Genomic DNA, 20,288 nt, shown 5'->3' with positions numbered 1-20,288 from the left:
CAGGACTGATCAATCAAACGGAATTCACTTTAGATGAGCACAAGGTAATGAATTGAAAGATTAACCAGCCCCCTCCCCACAACAAGGACAACAGGGAATTGAAACCTATTGCATGCTAGGGTAACAGGATGAAAAACTTAGATGTAGAACTGAAGTACTATTACCACTGGGAATCAAGAGTTGGACAGTGAGGACAAAATGGATAATTCTTCTATCGTGGATATAATGGGCTGAATAGCCTTTTTCTGTGGCAGATAAGACTATCCATGAACCTATACTTTTAAACACTTTCTTGGACTCTCCATAAACTTTTCAGAATTTTAGTTTGTTCAATGTGATCTATTTCTGTCATCTAAAATTCAATATGCAACCTAAACTCACGCATACACCAAAAAAAAATTTAATCCAGAACATCCTTCTTTTCCTAATTGACTTTAATTAGCTATGTTGCTTTTTCCAATTCAATTATCAACCCTGAAATGAAACTGCAACTCCGTCACAGATGGCAAACTATTGAACAAGTGTCACTTTCTCTGATTTCAGTCCATTAAATTTATACTCTCTAATCAAATTTCAGCCCAACAGCTGCTTTAACTATTGCAAAACACCTTCTGGCCCAATGCCACGTCCTCCTTTACAACATGAGTTATTAAAGACTTATGATATAAACTTACCTGTAGATGCCCAGCTTGACCCAGACTATTTCTTTATACCGTGATTTCTTGCCAGCTTTACAATCGTTGCAATACCAGTTTCCTTCTGGCATCTCAATATTCAGGCATTCAGGATGGAAAGAAGCTGGACAGGATTCACAGCATAATAGGCGGCCACCTTGATGCACAAAGAATTTTGTTTAGTTATTGTGTAAAATTGCACAATTTTTGCATTATGCAGCTTCTAGTGGTGCTCGTTGTTTTCCAGTTATAAGCTGCACTGCAAGAGTCACCAGTGATTGCTCTTATAAAACTTGGTCTTAAAAAGAATTGGATTGATTTATAAAAAAGATCCCAAACTGGAACTCTAAAGGCTCCATGCATGTTATTGAAGCAAAGTCTTGTGAGAACCACCTTTTCATCCAGTTTGAAATCACAGTGAAATACAATCCTTCATTTCAGAACAAGATGAGGAACAAAAGGTACAAAGTTTTTAACTCAATTAAGCACAACTTGTGATAGAAAATTAGGATCACAAATTGAAATTGAACACATATGAAAATTAGCCCTGTTACTTCTAACAACATTGACTTATTTAAAATAATAATTTAAAGCAACTATTGCCAGTTACTTTTCTGTGTAAGATATATAAATGCTAACCTGGTGATGAAATCTGTTTTTATTAGCCTGCGAGAATCAAACTCACTCTGGTGAAGAAACAGTGCTTTGTGCATCAGTTACAGTTCAGAGTACCAGCAATAGTGGTCACTTTTGATCCCCAAACAGCAAGTTTCTCATTCAGTTCTCAACTGAAGCTATATGGCTGAAGAACTTATCACTGTAAAGTTTTGGTAACTGCTGAAATGACAAATGTTCCTTACCTAACCTGATCCAGATATACAACTAAGCACAGGAGAAATTCTAAGGAAACATTTAGCAAAAAGGAATTTAAAAAAATAAATCACTGTTATTTTTCCTGGATTTCAAAATGGCCAATAACAAAAACTCCCAAATACTGCTGTGGATCTCAAAAATGCAAAATACATAAACAGCATCAATGAGATCAGCGCTGACCAGACCACATCAATTGATGGTTCCCAGAGAATAATTAAGATGATGATGACCAGGGCCAGCTTGTCCTGCAGAAATGCACATACTTTTAGTATAAACACAACCGTCGCTGGAAAAACTGTTCCAGGGATGCAATCTCTTTCCCCTCCCCCACAAAAAAAAGAGTATGTGGAGATGAGAGCAAGTGGAAATGAATGAGAGCACAATGGATTAACAAATACTGCAATGGCTACATAAAGCATGCTCAAGAATTTTCATTTCTGGGAACTCCTCCTTCCTTGGAGAAGAAAAACAAAAACATCTTTCTGGGCTTTCGATGTTTATATCAAGTCACATGCATTTATGCCAGAACAACTCTCAGCTGATGGAGAGAAGGGAAAGGGGGTAGGAATTGACTTTTGACTGTCACATACTTTGCCTTATCGGCCAAGACAAATTTCTGCCCCAAGTATCTCTTTTGTTTTAAAAGGGGAGCCTCAACAGCAAGAAAGTTTTCTCTTCAATGATTCTACAAAATATTTGCCAACAACCCAACTTGTCCATCTAATACATGAAAGCACAAATGCACTATTTTCAGTTAGCTGGAAGGATAGGAGGAGTAAAGCAGAAACTTGATTAAAACAATAAGCAGGTTAACATCGCTGACCTTTAAAGGCAGCATGTCTGCAAAACCCCATTCATGCTAAGCAAGTCGGGCTCAAAATAATCACAAGTCATCTGCACCAAAATGTAATTGGGTTGAACAGGTACATAGCGAAATATAACTTGAGATTGCAAAACCTGGTTAAATAAAAAACAGAACATTATAAGAAGCAAGCAGGTCCAGCATTATCTATGGAGGCAAAACAAGTACATCAACTTTTTGGTTTGAGGTCTTGCATCAGGTCATGATACTGCTTGATCTACTGAGTTCTTCCAGAGATCTGTTTTCTGTTCGTGTCTTCAATCTTTCAACTTCACAGCAAGACCAAATAAATTCATTTTAAAAAGGAGCTGCCTGCAGGGTTATCAGAACCAACTCGGGATGTTCGGGTTTTAATAAAGTTAACTGAGCCTAATGTTTTGTGTTTAGGTATGTAGAGACTCAGGAGTGAAAGGAAAAAATAAATTACAGATCAATCCTGCTAAGTACACATGGGTCTAAAAGCTTTAAATGTTAAAACGCTCAATCCAGATCATATGCTTCTTATCCTCACCATTAGAAAATGGGTTTTCATGAAGCAGAATCAGACAGCATCAGTCTATCAGGATGCTATTCAGGATTACGAAACTGCTCAATAGAATGGATGGGACAGTCAAGACAGATCCAAGCATTATCAGGCATATCACAATTTCTAGCAGGAAGCATTAAAAGGACCAAAAAAATAAGGCCAATTCTTCCTTAACTCCAACTAAAAAGTTCAAAGAGCAATTGCATTTTTCCTGCACCCATTCCGTACTAGATTAGCTAGCTTGGATCAGACTACCCTTTAATGAAGGCTCACTAGATTAATACAGTTGAAGGAGTTGTTTCATGAGGAATGAAAGCATAGTTTGAAGTTATAAATTGTGGGGTCTAGAGGAATGTGGGTGAAACATTAAAGATTAAAGGCAGGTGGTTTTCTCATTGGATATTCAGTATTTGTTATTGTCCAGAATGGGATATCTAATGAGCATCAACAGTTTAAGATATCTAATTAAAGATTAGATTGACCTTGCAATTACTTCAAGCCCAGGATGACTTTTTTTTATTATTATTTCTGCTTATTAAACAGAGCTTTGATTTGAGATTATTGAAAAAAATCAATTCACACATTTTCATGACAAGATCACATGAGATTTAATAAAGCAACAGGTTTAGCAGATGCGGGGTGGGGGAAGGGGTGAAAAAGCATGGTGGATGGGATTGGAGGGGTGTGTGGTGGTGGTTAAGAAATTCAAGCACATATGGTTCCAGAGATAAACTGGTTTTTATTACCTTTCCCACATTTCTTTACTGTAGTTGACGGTGAGGGAGGAATCATAGGTTTTTTCAACAACTCAGTCGAACGATTTGACTCGCTCAGTAGGTAGTGCGACTTATATGTATATGAACTGATAAGGGTTTCAGATTGGTCTTGGTTAATTACCCCTACACAAAACAGATAAAAAACATGAGCTGCAATGAAAATACCCATGATTCCCCCCCCGAAAAAAATCTGAAAAATATTAATTTAGTCTTGAAGTTTTTTTTCCAGAAAAAAAGAGGGAGGTAATCTTTTTTTAAAGAAGGAAGTTAATTAATACATGTTTTGTTTAAAGTTAATCTATTATTTTATCCTCAGAACTAAAGAAAAATTGCCTTACCTCTGGCACAGATAAAGCACCAGCTTACATTTACTTGGAGAGATGCCCGATTGTTTTTCTTCAGACTGGAATGGTTGTTGCAAATGATGCTATGGGATGAAAGGACCAGGCTGCCAGCTGCAATACAGCTCTCCCCCACGTGGTAAGCCACAGGACATCGTAAGCAGCGCATCATGCGACCTGATTTCAGATGCATCAAAATAAATCAATTGATCTTCAAAGACTTTTTAAAATGTATCAAGAAAAACTAAATTTCCAAATACATAGTCCCACGTCTTGCTTATTAGAAAAATTCAATTTGAAATAGTTTTTCAGAAATGCTCACTAACACCTAATGTCAGTTTCTTCAATGATTTCCTAAGGTCACTCAGAGGAACCCACGAAACTCTACATTTTATTGGACTATTTGTTTTTTGGTTCCCACCTTTGAAATAATTCTTAAGTTAATTTGCTTAGATAAGGAAAAGTATCAACTGGGACTGAAGTATGAGGGAACATGAAATTACAAGGGAATGATATAGGCAGAAGTAATATGATTATAGGTCACTGTAGAGAGTAAACATTCTGATGAAGTCTTGGCTCGAAATGTTAACTATTCATTTCCTTCCATGATGCTGGTTCATTTTATTGTCAAAGTATAATGCAACTCTGATATTTGTCTACTCCAGATTTTGTATTTGTCTAAATACAAAAAGACCACGAATGTTGATGAAAGAGAATACATAACTCTCCCTAACGGGCACAAAAAAAAAGAAAAAATACAATACGCGCAGACCCTAAAATACGCACACCCACCCCGCCCACAGCAAAAAAACAGCCACAATAACAATCAACAACCCCCTACACGTAACAATCCCCGACCCCCTCATTCGCAGGAAAGAACAGCAACAAATCCCCAACATCACCCTACCAGCATTTTGTTTACATTGAGATTTCCAGAATCTCGAGTCCATAACAGGGGTGAGTGTTCCATTTCCTCACTAATCACTTTACAATTCTCTCCTCTACTCAAAAAGAATTGCCCTGTATATTTTGAGTGACTTCTCCCTACAATTAGTTGAGGTGAAACGCTACCTAACTCAATGCAGAGTGTAGCAAATGTCATAAGCATACTGTGTACATAAAACCACTACACAGAAGCTCAGCATATTAAAATACTGCAGAAATATTGGCTGATACATCAGGGACTCTTAAATGTTAATGAAAGAAAAATGGTAGGTTACAAACAACGTAGGAGGGAAGGATTAGATTGAACATGGAGTACATTAAAAGATTGGCACGACATTGTGGGCTGAAGGGTTATGTTCTATAACACAAGATTGTAAATATCAAAACAAAACCATGCTTCCCAAGTTAAGGGAAGCATATCTCTCTTTAGAACAAGCAGTTAGAGCAGACCGCCACAATCTTTAACATTCACTCTATTTCATGATACAAATTCATGCTTTCCAACAATAATGATAAAATCATTAAGCTTCTTGCCAATAATGTACGGCTGCTCTGAATGAAATACAGCAGTCAGAACATCAGTCCGCTGATAGTTCTAACCACTGATGTCACAGTACTATGTTGAACTAATACTTAAGCAAAAGAGATGAAGCAAAAAAATAAAACTACTGTTAAATAAGTCAGGCAAATTTAACCAGACAAATTTAGATCCCAAACAACTTCCAACAGTAATTTAAAATTACAGTTGTAATTTGATCCTTGAATTGGCATGAGAGATCAAGAATAATGGGTGATATTGAAAGTGAAGAGGCTACAGGACGACATTAATCAGTTGATAAACTGTGCAAAGCAATGATAAATAGAACTTATTCCATGCAAGCACAAGCACTTTTGGAGGGCTAATAGGGGCAGGACATAAAAAATGTGCCCTTGGATTGGAATAAATGAACAATCAGAATGGACCTGGTAGGAAAAAAGATTCATTTCTGGGCTTTTTGACTTGAAAATTCCTCTCAGATTGTTACAAGATGAAATCACCTTGATTTTCTCACCTTTGGTTGCTTTAGCTATTTCACAGTTATCTGCCAAGCATGCCAAACAGCAGTGGAGGGGACATCTGAATCCTTTTCCTTCAAACATGGCCGAAGAATAGCCCCGCAAACAGGATTCATGATAAAATCTTCCACACGAATTCACTGAACACCTTTTTACAACCTTTCCAGATAACTTGCAAGAAAAGCACGTGTGATTCCCTGTATGAAGATCAGTGTACAAATAGAGAAATATATCATTCACTACAGACTAATGTCTTCATGCCACAACATTCATTTTGAAAACAAGTGAAACTCAAGATGGTGATAATACTGGACACTGCTAGGTGGTCACGTTACAGGTATCTAGTTTCATTCTGACTGAGCTCTGGGTGGAGTAAATAATAATAGTGAAGTGCTATGAAGAAGCTATTCATTAAACCAATATATGATCATTCCTCACTACCAGCACAGGAGCACAGCAGTTAACACAATCACTTTACAGCATCAGCAATCATCAATCGGGTCCAATTCCCACACCTTCTGCAAGGAGGTGTACGTTCCCCCCACGCTTTTCCTCCCACATTCCAAAATATACACTTAAGGCAAGTCATGGGCATGTTCTATCTATCTCACAGCACTTCTGTCACAAACAACACATTTCAATGTATATTACGATTCATATGGGACCAAAAATAAAAGCTCATTTTTATCTTCTTTTTATTAATGAAACAATGACCGTATCATTAGTGATAACTGCACTTCAGCCATCACCAGGAAGATGAACAGGATTAAAATGAAATTACTTAAAGTTGCGAAGTTTAATGAAGAACAGGAAAATAATGAAATCACATTCCCCATTACCTGTAGAACATTCCATACATGTAAACTTCCCGTTGGGCAGCTCTGCTAGTCCAAGACACTCTAAATGAAAGACTCGACAGCACTCGCCTTCACAGGGCACCAGAGACTCACCAGGTTTCTCACAGATCTGAGACAGCAGATGGTCACAAAACAATCATTAAATCCAGTTTCCTGAATTATCAAAATATAATAAAATTTAAGACATTTATAAACAAGAGAAAATCTGCAGATGCCGGAAATCCAAGTGTCACACACAAAATGCTGGAGGAACTCAGTACGCCAGGCAGCATCTATAGGAAAGAGTACAGTTGACGTTTTGGGCCAAGACCCTTTATCAGGACTGGAGAAAAATTATGGAAAGTCAGTAAAAAAAAATGGTGTGGGGAGGGGAGGAAGAAATGCAGGTAGTAGGTGATAGCTGAAACTGGGGAAGGGGGCAGGAGGGGGAGGAGTGAAGTAAAGAGTTGGGAAGTCAATTGGTGAAAGAGATAAAGGCTTGAGAAAGGAGAAATCTGACAGGAGAGGATAGAAGGCCATGGAAGAAAGGGAAGGGGGAGGAGCACCTGAGGGGGGGTGATGGGTAAAGAGATAAGGTGAGAGAGGGAAATGAGAAAGGGGAATGGTGAGGGCTATTATTGGAAGTTTGAGAAATTGATGTTAATGCCATCAGGTTGGGGGCTACCCAGACAGAATACAAGGTGTTGCTCCTCCAACCTGAGTGTGACCTCATCTCGGCAACAGTGAAAGCCATGGATCGACATGACAGTGGAAGTGGAATCAAAATGGGTGGCCACCAGGAGATTCTGCTTTTTCTTGTAAATGGAACATAGGTGCTTGGCAAAGCAGTCTACAACATTTGTGGATGGCAATTCCCCCACCCACTATGGAACAGAAGAGGTCCAGAACTTGCCATATTCTACATCATAGAGTCATAGAAAAGTAAAGTTAAGAAACATGCCCTTCTGCCTATCTAGTCCATGCCAAGCAATTTAAGCTGTCTACTCTCATCAACCTGCACAGGGACCATAACCCTCTGTACCCACACCAACCATGTACCTACCCAAACTTCTCTTAAAAGTTGGAATCGAGCTTGCATGTATCACTTGCGCTGGCAGTTCGTTCCACACCCTCACGACCCTCTGAATGAAGTTCCTCCTCATGTTCCCCTTAAACTTTTCATCTTTCACCCTCATGACCTCTGGTTACAGTCCCACCCAACCTCAGTGGAAAAACTCTCCTTGCATTTACCCTGTCTATACCCTTCATAATTGTGTATAATTCTATCAAATCTCCTCCCAATCTTCAATGTTCCAAGGAATAAAGGCCTAACCTTTTCAATCTTTCCATACAACTCGGGTCCTCCAGACACAGTAACATCCTTGTACATTTTCTCTGTACTCTTTCAACCTTACTTCCATCTTTCCTGTAGGTAGTAGACCAAAACCGCACACAATGTTCCAAATTAGGCCTCACCAATGTCTTATACAACTTCAACAGAACATCCCCTCTCCTGCACTCAATACTTTGATTTATGAAGGGCAATGTAGCAAAAGCTTTCTTTATGGTTCACCAAACTGTGGTGCCACTTTCAATGAATTATGGACCTGTATTTCCAGACCCTTTGTTCTTCCACACTTCCTCAGTGCCCTTCCATTCACAACGCAAAACCTACTTTGGTTGGTCCTACCGAAGTGCAACACCTTGCACTTGTCTGTATTAAATTCCATCCGCCATTTTTCCAGCTGGTCCAGATCCTGTTGCAAACTATGGTAGATTTCTTCACTGTCCACTGCACACTCAGTTTTGGTATCATCCATAAATGTGATGCTCTAATTAACCACATTATTACCCAGTTCATTGATATAGATGACAAACAATTTTTTTTTGAAGTTTTATTTCCTTAATTGCTTCAGGCCACATAATAGCAGGTGATAAAAGGTTATAATAAGATTATCTTGCAGCTGAATTGGACAGCTTAGACAGACACCTCAGTCAGTCAGTATGGACGAGTGGGCTGTCTCTGCACTGCATAACTCCAAGACAGGATCACTGCCTCCAGGATTCAATCACAACTAAGTGATTTGTGTTAGAATGGGCAGAAAACTAATTTTCACACAAAGGAACTAACAAATTCCACAGAGCATACTAGATTTCTGTAACAAAGTTACTGAATGTGAGGCAATTCCAGTCAATGGGAGTATGCATATTATAGATATAATCACATTACTATTAGCCAATCAATAAAGATTATTATGTATAGGCAATCCAAAATTATGGCTCAAAAGCCTCATTACCCTCATCTTTCATCCTCACCTGACAGATGTTGTCTTTTCTTGACGATCCTGTACCACGCCTGGATACACATGAATCCATTGATGTTTCGTCTGAGACGTCAGCGTCAGGAGGAACTACTGGGCTGTCCGCTCTCTTCTCCAAACCAACCTTCAATGCATATACTGAGTGGTTAAAAACCTCACCTAGTCAACACAATACTCGGAAATAGAATGCAGAGTGACCAAAATTGGGGAGGGGAAGACAAATGCTCTAGACCACTAATAATTTATCCCAACTGGAATCCATTTAGTTAAGGACAGGGCAATCCTTGGATGACATGCCAAGTAACTGACACACAATGATTAATGGGTGGTGGAATTGTCTATGGGAATGATTAGTTTCCATTCAACCGCACCCCATAAGAAAATGAGAGGAAAATGTACACTGATTGCAAAAGTATCTAGTCTATATCCCTGGATTCTCAAACAGGTACAGGATTTTCCTAAAATTGAAAGCACAGGTGACTATTTAAATCACTCCATTTCACCAGAAAGCCTAATATTTGGTTATGCTAAGCATGGATTCATAAAGGACATCGGTACATATTCAACGCACACACACACACACTGAACTGGCATTGGGCCTAATCCTGTTCATTAGCTTTCCTGCTATGACTCCTGAGACTCATAAAACAGGCTTCGTCGTTATAATGGAAGATGATCCACTCTGCAACCTCCCTCCCCCCCCCCCCCATTCTTTTACTCATTGTCAATTTCTAATTCTGCATTCAAACCCCAATATTATATTTGGGCAAAGTAATAGAATCAGATCCAGTCAGTACTCCTGCCATGATGAACCACTGGCTAAATAGAAGTCATTTTCAATATTTCCCTATGTGGGAAATTTAACTACAGTCCACCTTCTGATTTCATCTATCTTTTTCCTTTTAAAATCAAGTTGCTGCCCAGACAGATAGAGGTCCATGGAACAAGGGTCTGAGAAACACTGGGACAGCAAGAACCTCAATGGAGAGACTACTGAAGGTCATTCCACTCTGTTGGTATTGACCTCGGCTTATAAGACCATTGCAGACAACAGGGAAACATTCAACTGGTGCCAGTTTAACATGCCATGATACCCTACAAGGTGGAATCAACATTTTATACATTCATGCTGAGATTTCCTTGTCAAGCATGTTTCTGTTTGCAAATTACTGTCAATCAGATAAAATACTTGCCACAAGGTGGAGTTAAAGCTGATTTTTCAAGAGTGGATGGAGAAGAAAGTTAGTCACTTGTGTTACTGTAACCAATCAATGAACACAATCCAACCGTTCTTAAACTCGGACGTGCCAATTTAGCCTCCCAATATACTCTACAATGTTAACTGCTGAACATGCCAGATGGAAGTTTACTTCCCAATCAGCAACTATTACACATCAAAGCAGCATGGTAGAGTATAGTTAGCTAAACACTATTACATCGCAAGGGTTCAATTCAGCCATTAGAATGTGGGGAGTTTATAGATTCTCACCATGACTGTGTGGGTTTCCTCCCACATCTTAAATTTGTGCAGATGACAGGCAAATTGGTCACATGGGTGTAATTGGGCAGTGTGAGCGAGCTTATTGGGCTGGGAGGGCCTGTTCTCGTGCTGTATCTCTAAATATAAAAAACCTCACCCACAGTATGGGATTGTGAATTAAACAGTGAAAATTCTGTAAACCATAACAGGGAATTCAATGTGAAATTAAGTTTAGAAAGAGAAATTAGGAAATAAATGGGTTAAGAGTGAAATAAAGGGCAAAGATGTTTTAAAAAAAGGAATTAATACCAGTTAAGCCTCAAAGGAATGAGATTCCACAATAATAATCAGCGATATTTCCAACTCTATGAGAGCATTTAAACACACACACACAGACAATTTAAAGGATAATTAGAGCTAAAATTGCCTTTGTGGGTTTGAATTTTATACAGAGCAAAACAACAAAATGTCATTTTCACCTTGCCAATTGTATAGTGACAAAATTGACCGCAAATTTTCAAATTTACATACCTACTTGGGCATGAGAACTCATATGAAATTGTTGTGGCATGTGAATAGATACAGGAGTAAGTTTAATCAATATTCTGTTGGTAAATATTTTAGTCAAATATTCAACTTTCCAACTTTAGAATGAAAACATCATCTTTTCAATGGCACTGATATACACTATTATTTTGATTTTCTTCATGCCTATTATGTATGATCAGTGCTCAATTATAACTCACAAGGGAACTATTTTTGTCAGACAATGCTTCCCCCACTTATTCACTAAACAAGTTTTGGGTTTGCTGGCTCTAATCTTAAAACCAATGAACCATTCTTTCATATCCGACTGTCAGCACCTCATCTATAATATGCATATTTACTTAACACACACACGCACCTACCCCAAAGAACAAAAGACACAGTCACAACATTGTTGCATCTTGCCATGCTCCAATAACCAAACATCAGCCTGGGTTGAAACAGATTATGACTCAGCTGAAACCATACTACTTGTGGTAGTGAACCAAGTGGAGTTGGAAAAGCATAACAATGAAGGTCTGCTTTTTAAAAAAATATTTTTCATGAAATGCCAGTTAATGGGTTTAATCTGAACATACATCTTGGTATTTTATCCACTGCTGTAGCCTTTGTTGATTTCATGGAAGGGTTGGGGGTAAGTGGAACAGTGTCTTTTGCGTTGCATTTATCCAACCTGATTAATAATCTTGGTCAAGGGTAAATTGCATTTAGAAAATGGCCAAGAACCAAGCAAAACAACCTGGGGATAAGGGAGGTACTTGGGTCATGCTACCTTCATAGGCAATCAATCTTAATAATTAAACATTAAAAGCCTGTTGAGCCCCAGGCTCTTTATCACAATGTCTCAAAATAACTGCACCACTACTCCACAGAATGCACAACAAACCACTAAAATCAACTCTCACGGTGAATACAACTTAACTGCAGTGTGCAAAGGCAGCCTTCAATATCACCTTGACACCAAATACTGAGCATCTCTGACAAATAACTGTACACCCAAGGATTTCCTTAAACCAGTAAAATCACTGGTGACACGTTAAATTCAAACCACCCGACAACTCCCTGTGATATGTACTGCAATTAACATCGGAAAGCTGGATGCAATTTTAAAAGCTACTAGCACATTTACACTGGAGTATTATATGCAGTTCTGGTCAGCACTGTAGGAAAGATGTCATTTCACAGGAGGGGTTCAGAGGGGATTCACCAGGATGCAGCTCAGATTGGAACATTTCATTTACAAAGAGGAACTGAATAGGCTGGGTTTGTCATTCCTGGAATATCCGAGGCCACCTGATGAGCTGATTGATGTCTATAAAATTACGAGAGGGCTAAATTGAGTAGACAGTTAAAATCTTTTACCATTGGCATCTAAGACATGAGGGCACAAGTTGAAAGCAAACGGAAGGAAGCTTAGAGGGCACTTGAGGAGCCTGGAACCACTGCCTGTAACCATTTATATAAGTATTGAATTGCCAAGGCACAGCAGGTAACAAACCCAATTTAGGGTAAAATGGGATTGTTGTATGTAGGTACAAAGGGACCAGTTGTGTACAACTCTGTTTCAAACTCACTGTGAAGCAATCAGAATACCCAGACATTATGCTACTCAGATTAATGTTTTTATTACTGCATACAAGCCACCTAAAAAAATGCCGGGAGGATGATGACTCATGCCTATCTGGTCACCCCTCATTCCCCGAACAGACTACCAATACCCTGTCATTGTAATGCAGATAAGTGGGATGGAAAGGACAAATTGTGTGAACAATAAAAAGTAAACAAATAACACAGAGAACATTAACCGCAGAGGTTCTGAAAGCCAGTCCACAGGTGAGGTGAGTGAAGCTGGTCCAGGAGCCCAATGACTGTAGGGCAACAGCTGACGGCAAGGGATTCAAGAATCTTGCACCTCCCACCTGATGACAGCAGCAAGAAGAAACTGAGACCAGTCAAATGATGCTGAACACCTGTCCATTTTCCGCTCTCATCCTCAAAGATTCCAATCTTGCTCGATACTTTTATTGCCTCAGAGTAATGGAGCCAACCAAAAGTTTGTGCTCTGACGCAAGGAATCTACGCAACCACCCCAAGCGATGGCCACTGAAGATTCTGCTCTCATCCACACTGAATCCCCCAAGGAGATCGCAAAGATGGCTTAGTCATCTCAAAAGTTACAGGCTGCAATTCGATCGCAGTTCACAAAAAGCAGAGTAGCTAGTTGTTTTGTGAGCTGCCAGCAACATGCCACCAGTGGTCGCTAGCGCCATCTTGCTCTTGAAGGTTAATTGGTCACTACAAGTTGTTCTTGTTATGTAGGTTGAGTGAGAACCTTGGGAGGGGTGACAAAATACAAGGAGAGTTTTTCTTAATATGTGATTAATATATGAGTCGTATAAATGGGTGGTTAATTGTTAAAGTAGAGGGTGAGCTGAAGCTTCCATATAGTGACTTTCTATGACAAATCACACTTCAGTAAACAATAACCCGAACAATGCCCCAATTGCTCCTTAATTCACATCCCTACCTCACTTAGTGGTCCTCTGGAATCAGAATCATTAACCTCTCTGTACCCTGGACTTGCCATCTCCATGTCCGTGGAAGCCCGACTACGCTTTTTGAGTGGCTTACAGGAGTCAGAAAGCTCACTGGCACCTAAGGGCAAGAAAAAAAAAGACCATAAGACATTGTAGCAGAATTAGGCCATTCAGCCCCTCGTGTCTGCTCGGCATTCCATCTCTCTCAATCTATTCTCTTACTTTCTCCCTATAACCTTTGATGCCCTTAGTAATTAAGAAACTATCAACCGCCACTTTAAATACTGTATACCCATTGACTTGGCCTTCACAGGCATTAGTGGCAATGTATTCCGCAGATTCACTGCCCTCTGGCTAAAGAAATCCCTCCTTATCTTTGTTCTAAAGGGACATCCCTCTATTCTGAGGCAGTGCCCTCTGGTCCCAGACTTCCCCACTATAGAAAACATCCTCCTGACATCCACTCAATTAAGGCCTTTCAATATTTCAAATATAGGTTTCAATGAGATCCCCCTCTCCCCATTCTGCACAGCTCCAGAGTGTACAGGCACAGAGTCATTAAGTGCTCCTCAACGCCATGTGGCAGCTGGTTACTGTTTTGTTTTGCATCTATTTCAACAAAACCGTAACTAAAAGTAGAACAAATCCAGTCAGATCCGCAGTTGGAAGTTGCATTCTAAATTACAATACAATCATTTAGCTTCAAACATCTTCACTGTAGAATGTGAGATTATCAGTGCTTTACCTGGCAGAGCTGAACTTAATGTTGTTCCATGTGCATGGGGTACCGATGAACCTCTCTGTGTACATATAGTCTCTGCTGTTGTTGGAATGGTTTCCATCTGTCAATCAGAACACAAGCAAATCAGCATAATAGTGAATCCATAAATGTCCAACATTATCTTTATGTGATAATCAATACCTTGTACATATAATGATATTGTATACCAGGCACTTTTCATTGAAAGCTTTTGAAAAGTACCTTTAATTTGCATTGCTCTTGACACTTTACAGTTAAGAGTACCAGCTAATGTGAGTGATAAAGTACTAGCTTTACACTAAAAACTGAAAATCTTAATGAAGTTTACAATTTTCTATAATGTCTCCTTTTAACTATAATTTCATGTCCAAAATAAGGTTTTACTAGATCAAAAATTCAAAGATTGACATATTTCACAATAACAATTTCACTGATTCACTGAATTAGTTTTTGATTTCCTGTCAAGTCTTTGCTTGAATTTCCTGACCTCGCCCCAAAGGCAAGATGAAGGCGGTATTTTTGTTCAAATTGATGACTCAGATTCAAATCTGCAGACAAAACTGTGGAGTTTTTCTTCACAATTAACAGATAATCTTGATCAGCAAAATTTAAAATAAATGAACTTTTAAAAATAAAGTCAGAGCAGGGTGACAGTCATTTTCCAATTAAAAGCCCTCAAAAACACGATTATTTCACTGGTTTGTAGTCTCGACATCAATATTAGTCCAGTATTTTCATTAAAAGAAAAAGTCAAAGCAGATGATGATGGTCTGCAGATACATGGGAGGTAAAAGATCATGCTAATGAATTATATCAGTGCTAAAAGTTTTATTGTCAAAGTGCATCAGAAAAGCAAAGAGATTACAAGTCAGAGTTATTTCTTCCTCCATACTGAAACTTGATTTAAAAAAAATGCATTACTAGGGTTTAAGGTGAGGGGGAAAGATTTAAAAAGGGATCTGAGCAGCAACTTATTCCCACATGACTGTGTGGCTCAGCACAACTGAAACGCAGTCTATAAATTCGCCAGTGACATTACAGTTTGCAGAATCTCAAGATTCATACAGGATCAAGAAAAACTGGCTGGCTGACTAATATCACAATAACAATAACAACCTTGCACTCAACATCTGCAAGACCAAGGAATGGATTGTGGACTTCAGGAAAGGAAAGTTGGGAGAACACACACGAGTCCTCACTGAGGGGTCTGCAGTGGAAAGGGTGACCACCTTCAAGATCCTGGGCATCAACATCTAAATGGATTTAACCTGGGCCCAACATATTGATGCAACAATGATGAAGGCAGACCAGCAGCTATTCTCCATTAGGAGCTTGAGAAGATTGTCACTAATGCCCAGCGAATTTCAGAGGTACAGAGGAGAGCATTGTAACTGGCTACATCACCGCTTGGTATAGAAGCTCCAATGTAAGGGATTGAAAAAGGCTGCAGAGAGTTCTAGACTCAGCCAGCTCCATCACACAACCCCCTCCACCGTCAAGAGGATCTTCAAAGAGCAGTGCCTCCAGAAGGGTGCATCCACCATTAAGGACACTGACCATCTGGCTCTCTCCTCAGTTCTACCTTAAGACCCACAGTCAACATTTTAGGGATGGCTTCTTCCCGTCTGCCATCAAATTTCTGAACAATCTATGAACACTATCTTACTATTCCTCTTTTTCATTACCCAACTTTTTAATTGCAATTTACAGTATTTCCTTGTACTGTACTGCTGCTACAAAACAACAAAATTCACTACTTTTGTCAGTGATAATACAACTGATCTGATTTTGAGCATATGGGATAGTGGGTATATGGAACAAGTTGCCAGAGGAAATGAGAGGGGTGGGTGCAATTACAGCATTTAGACAAATACAAGGGTAGGAAAGGTTCCAGAAACAGAGCCAATCAGGTTTATTGTCACTGATGAGTCAAGAAATTTGTTATTTTGCAACATAACAAAATTTTAGAAAAGAGTAAAACAGGCAAATGGGTCTGGCTCGGCTAGACAAATTGATCGGCACAAATGAGTTGGGCTAAAGCCCGTTTCTGTGCTGGATAACTGTCTCCAAAATGTTTGACGGGATTGGAGGATCCATGAGAATCTAAGCCAGGGAACAGAGATTTAAAGGGAAAGCTGACAAGTTTTTCCTTCCGGTCCAGCAAGCTGACAGATTATTTAACAAATTTGTTTATATAAGAATGAATTTCAAAACAGCTCATGAAAAGAAAATTTTAATTGGAGAACTGAGATTATAGGGTCAAAATGAAGAGTTGGGCTGTTCAGGAAGCACTTTGGTCATTGTGGAGACCTGGAATTCTCCAATCAATGACACTGTCGATTCTGATCAAGATGGTGACCGATAGACCAAGCAGAAAACTTCAACTTAAAATATCAACTGTTTCCTTTTCTATGCATCTGCCTGACGACCTCAGTATTTTTACATGCTGTGCTTGTTACCGATAAGCTTTTTGCCAATTACAGGTATTACAGACTTTAAATGAAGACAGAAACAATTAGCCATGATCTAACTGAACGGTGGAAAATACTAGTGGGGCTAAATGAATGTTCAGCTTCTCACTGATGCAAATGTACCTTCACTCAAATAACCAGCGCTATTACATACCTGCTCTTTTCTCATTTTCTTTTTTGGTATAGCCTCAACCGATTTCTCAGATTCAGAGCGGCTTCTAACTGACCTCCTTTGTGGTTTCCTTTCTGAAAGACATCAAGGAGAATTTTAAATGAAGGCAAAAGAAATGTGGACATCATTACTAAAAGTTGAAAATAAACTAGTATAAAAAAAATTAAAAGTCTTAAATGAATTGATTTTTAAAAAAAAAATCAGCTGAATTTGAAATATTTAACTGCCAAGATAAAAGCTACACTCCTTAACTAACTGCACACTCCTCCATGCACAGAACAAACTAAGCAGCTTGAGAACATAATGTTATGTTACTACACTAGCAATGCAAAACAACCACCCAGATGATCACCACAAGAGTTGGGAAACAATTTATATTAAGTATTTAAAAAAAAGTCAAGCAAAATCAAAATTAAAAGCCACCATAGGTGGAAGCGACCATAAAACAACTTTCTGTAGTAAAAGGAGTGATTATACCATGGTCCTGCAGGAAAGAAATTCTACCCTCCTTACTTTATCTTCTAACTCACTGACAGTTTTAAATGCCATCACTTACATTAAAACCATTATAAAAGTGGGATGGTATGAGAACCTTGGGTCCATGCATTAGATATTCAGGTTAAACAACACTTAACCAGTTTGTCATAGATTCATTTGTTCATGACACAATTGGGACTACCTCCAACACGATCGTGCTTCTTCATACTGCTGACAGTCTCCATCATTCTGTGCAATACCATCACTGTACTAGATGGGTCAACTTTAGAACAGATTTGACAACTTAAAGCTGAGCACCTGAGGCATCATCAACTGCAGGCCTGCTTTGTCACAATCAACATATGCTCGCTCTGTTACTGACATAAAGCCAAGGACAGGCCCGATTCAGCTGGAAGTGTAGAAGAGCTTGGCACAATCATGAGTTTAATTCATAATCACCCATGCTTGCTGGCCTACACTGTTGCACAATTTACACTTTTGAAATTCTTATTCTCATTTTCACTCCTACCATAGTCTGACATAGATCTCTAGTTTTTTTAATACAACTTCCTCTAGCAGTCTTTCATATTACCATTCTTCTAATCTGATTTAAGCATTTCCAGTTTTAAAATCACTACTTACAATAGCCATGGCTTCAGTTACAAAGACCCTAAAGTCCAGAATTTGTTCCCTAAATCTCTTTATTCTTCCTATTTCTTCAATATGCTCCTTCAAATCCACCTATTTGACCAAGTCTGTCCTAAAATTTCATTACATGGCTAAAAGTCAAATACTATTTGAAGATCTTTTCATTGCAATAATTGTACTACATACATTTATTGGATAAAGTTGGAAAGATACTACAAAAGTAGGTTAGAGACCATGTTTTCTGTAGCAAGTAACTCACCTCCTCTCCTTTTCACCATCTAAAAGATTAAGTCACAAATGTATTGCAATATTGTCAAGTGAATCTGTCCAGCTCCAAAATCTATCAAGGATCTTAACAGCATGCGATATAAACTAGCTCACTTGAATGGAAAACAACATGGTCAAAAGCATCATTGTTGCATTGCAACTGCAGTGCTATTTGCAGGATTCTTAGCAATAACTTTCAAAGCCATGAGCACTACCACATAAAGGACAAAGGAAGCAGGCACACAGCAATGACACTTCCTGTAATTTCCCTTTGGACACATTCCCAACTTCAAAATATTCCACCGTTCCTTGATCATGGGTAGGTTACAACCCTGGAACTGCCTCCTTAACACATTTGCAGGAGAAAATTCACCACACACCTCGTGCTAAAGGTGATTAGGGACAGGCAAACAATCCTATTCCTAGAAAAAAAACACCCACTTCTTGTGAATGATTAAAACTCATGGTCCAACAAGTAAACTAAATGATCACGACATTCAGCAGAGAACAAAGCTTTATTCCACTTCTCACTCGCTGTTCATAAAAAAGCAGGAATGGGATTGGCTTGGCTCAGTTCCAGACAGTTAGCCAAGATCTGGCTTGGATTATCATCTTGGCTTTATTTCATAATCTTCAAATTGCCTGGTTAAAACTGGAGATCAGTGATGTGACAATATATAATTATGTCATGCTCTATTATTGGTTCATACAAATAACTGAAAGTACAAGCTAATTAAACAAGCAGTGTCATGGAGACTTGCTGGAGTGACTCCATGCTTTCTCCTCAATGCAAACATACAGACCCTGCATGCAAAGGCAAAGCTGTGGCCAGATGCAGCAACTACATTTTATAAGAATATCATTTGTTGGTTGGTTCTGTATTTATGGTTATGATTTTATAGTAGTTAAATATCAACTCTCCCTAGTGGGAATAAAAACAAATACTCAGCTGGCCAAGCAGCATCTATAAAGAGAGCCTTTCACTAGAACCCAAACATCAGGAATCAATATACTGTATATGCCAGATCATAAAATATGACGACAGAGAGACTATAGTGAACCAAATGGTTTCTCCCCTGTAATTCCCATCGTCGATGCTGGCTTTTTTTTTTAGATTCCAGATTTATTCAACTTAATTTCCTCCCAGCTGGTTAGTATACGAGTTATACATATGAATCGTTAGTGTAGGCCTCGGGAAACAAGTCAATGATGTAATTATTATGGTACTATATCTCTCAACTACTTCCTGTACACTGCAGGAATACCAACAGAAATGGTGCAAGATTTAGGAGAGGGAACAACAATGAACTTCTACCTGCTGAAGCAGGGTGTGCCTCGCCACGTGTGCATGAGTGCAGAGGCTCCACTTCCCGTTTCTCACTCCGAAGGCTTAATGGTGTAATCAGAACTTCATCCACTTCTTTTGGTGACAGCTCTCTCTTAATACTCGCTCCCTTCTGGAAATAAAATTATTTCATTACCTACATACATCAAGACCCTCAACCAGAAGTCTTCCTTCCACAAGGCAACCCATGGAAATCAAAATATCAGACTGAGAAATAAAGAAAAAAAATTTCTTTAATATCAAGATTGTGATGAAAATGCAGATTTTTAACTTGCATGTTCAGACTGGGAAGATACATCATTCTTTTAATCACTCAGATCCACAAGCTTCACAATGTTAATTTATTTAAAAAATAAGATCAAATAAAGAAAAATA

The 20,288-nt window shown here is 38.8% G+C and overlaps 1 protein-coding gene across 4 annotated transcripts in view; it reads right to left on the bottom strand.

Moving 5' to 3' along the window:
- The window catches only part of nsd3 (nuclear receptor binding SET domain protein 3), a 109,238-nt gene that overhangs the window by 39,143 nt on the left and 49,807 nt on the right, over positions 1-20,288 (bottom strand). For 3 of the 4 annotated variants that reach the window (XM_059966420.1, XM_059966401.1, XM_059966409.1), the window contains exons 6-15: positions 19,884-20,025; positions 17,159-17,250; positions 14,519-14,615; positions 13,764-13,891; positions 9,206-9,334; positions 6,893-7,019; positions 6,050-6,250; positions 4,050-4,229; positions 3,682-3,834; positions 675-831 (exon numbers count right to left, since the gene is read on the bottom strand). In XM_059966420.1, coding sequence (XP_059822403.1) covers positions 675-831; positions 3,682-3,834; positions 4,050-4,229; positions 6,050-6,250; positions 6,893-7,019; positions 9,206-9,334; positions 13,764-13,891; positions 14,519-14,615; positions 17,159-17,250; positions 19,884-20,025 — 1,406 coding nt within the window. The remainder of the gene's footprint in view (positions 1-674; positions 832-3,681; positions 3,835-4,049; positions 4,230-6,049; positions 6,251-6,892; positions 7,020-9,205; positions 9,335-13,763; positions 13,892-14,518; positions 14,616-17,158; positions 17,251-19,883; positions 20,026-20,288) is intronic. The other variant, XM_059966430.1, reaches the window with a different exon arrangement.

The sequence above is a fragment of the Hypanus sabinus genome, chromosome 1 (genome assembly GCF_030144855.1).
Source record: "Hypanus sabinus isolate sHypSab1 chromosome 1, sHypSab1.hap1, whole genome shotgun sequence".
NCBI classification, from domain to species: domain Eukaryota; kingdom Metazoa; phylum Chordata; class Chondrichthyes; order Myliobatiformes; family Dasyatidae; genus Hypanus; species Hypanus sabinus.
Note: the sequence above shows the minus strand (reverse complement) of the source record. Positions and strands in the feature narration are given on the sequence as shown.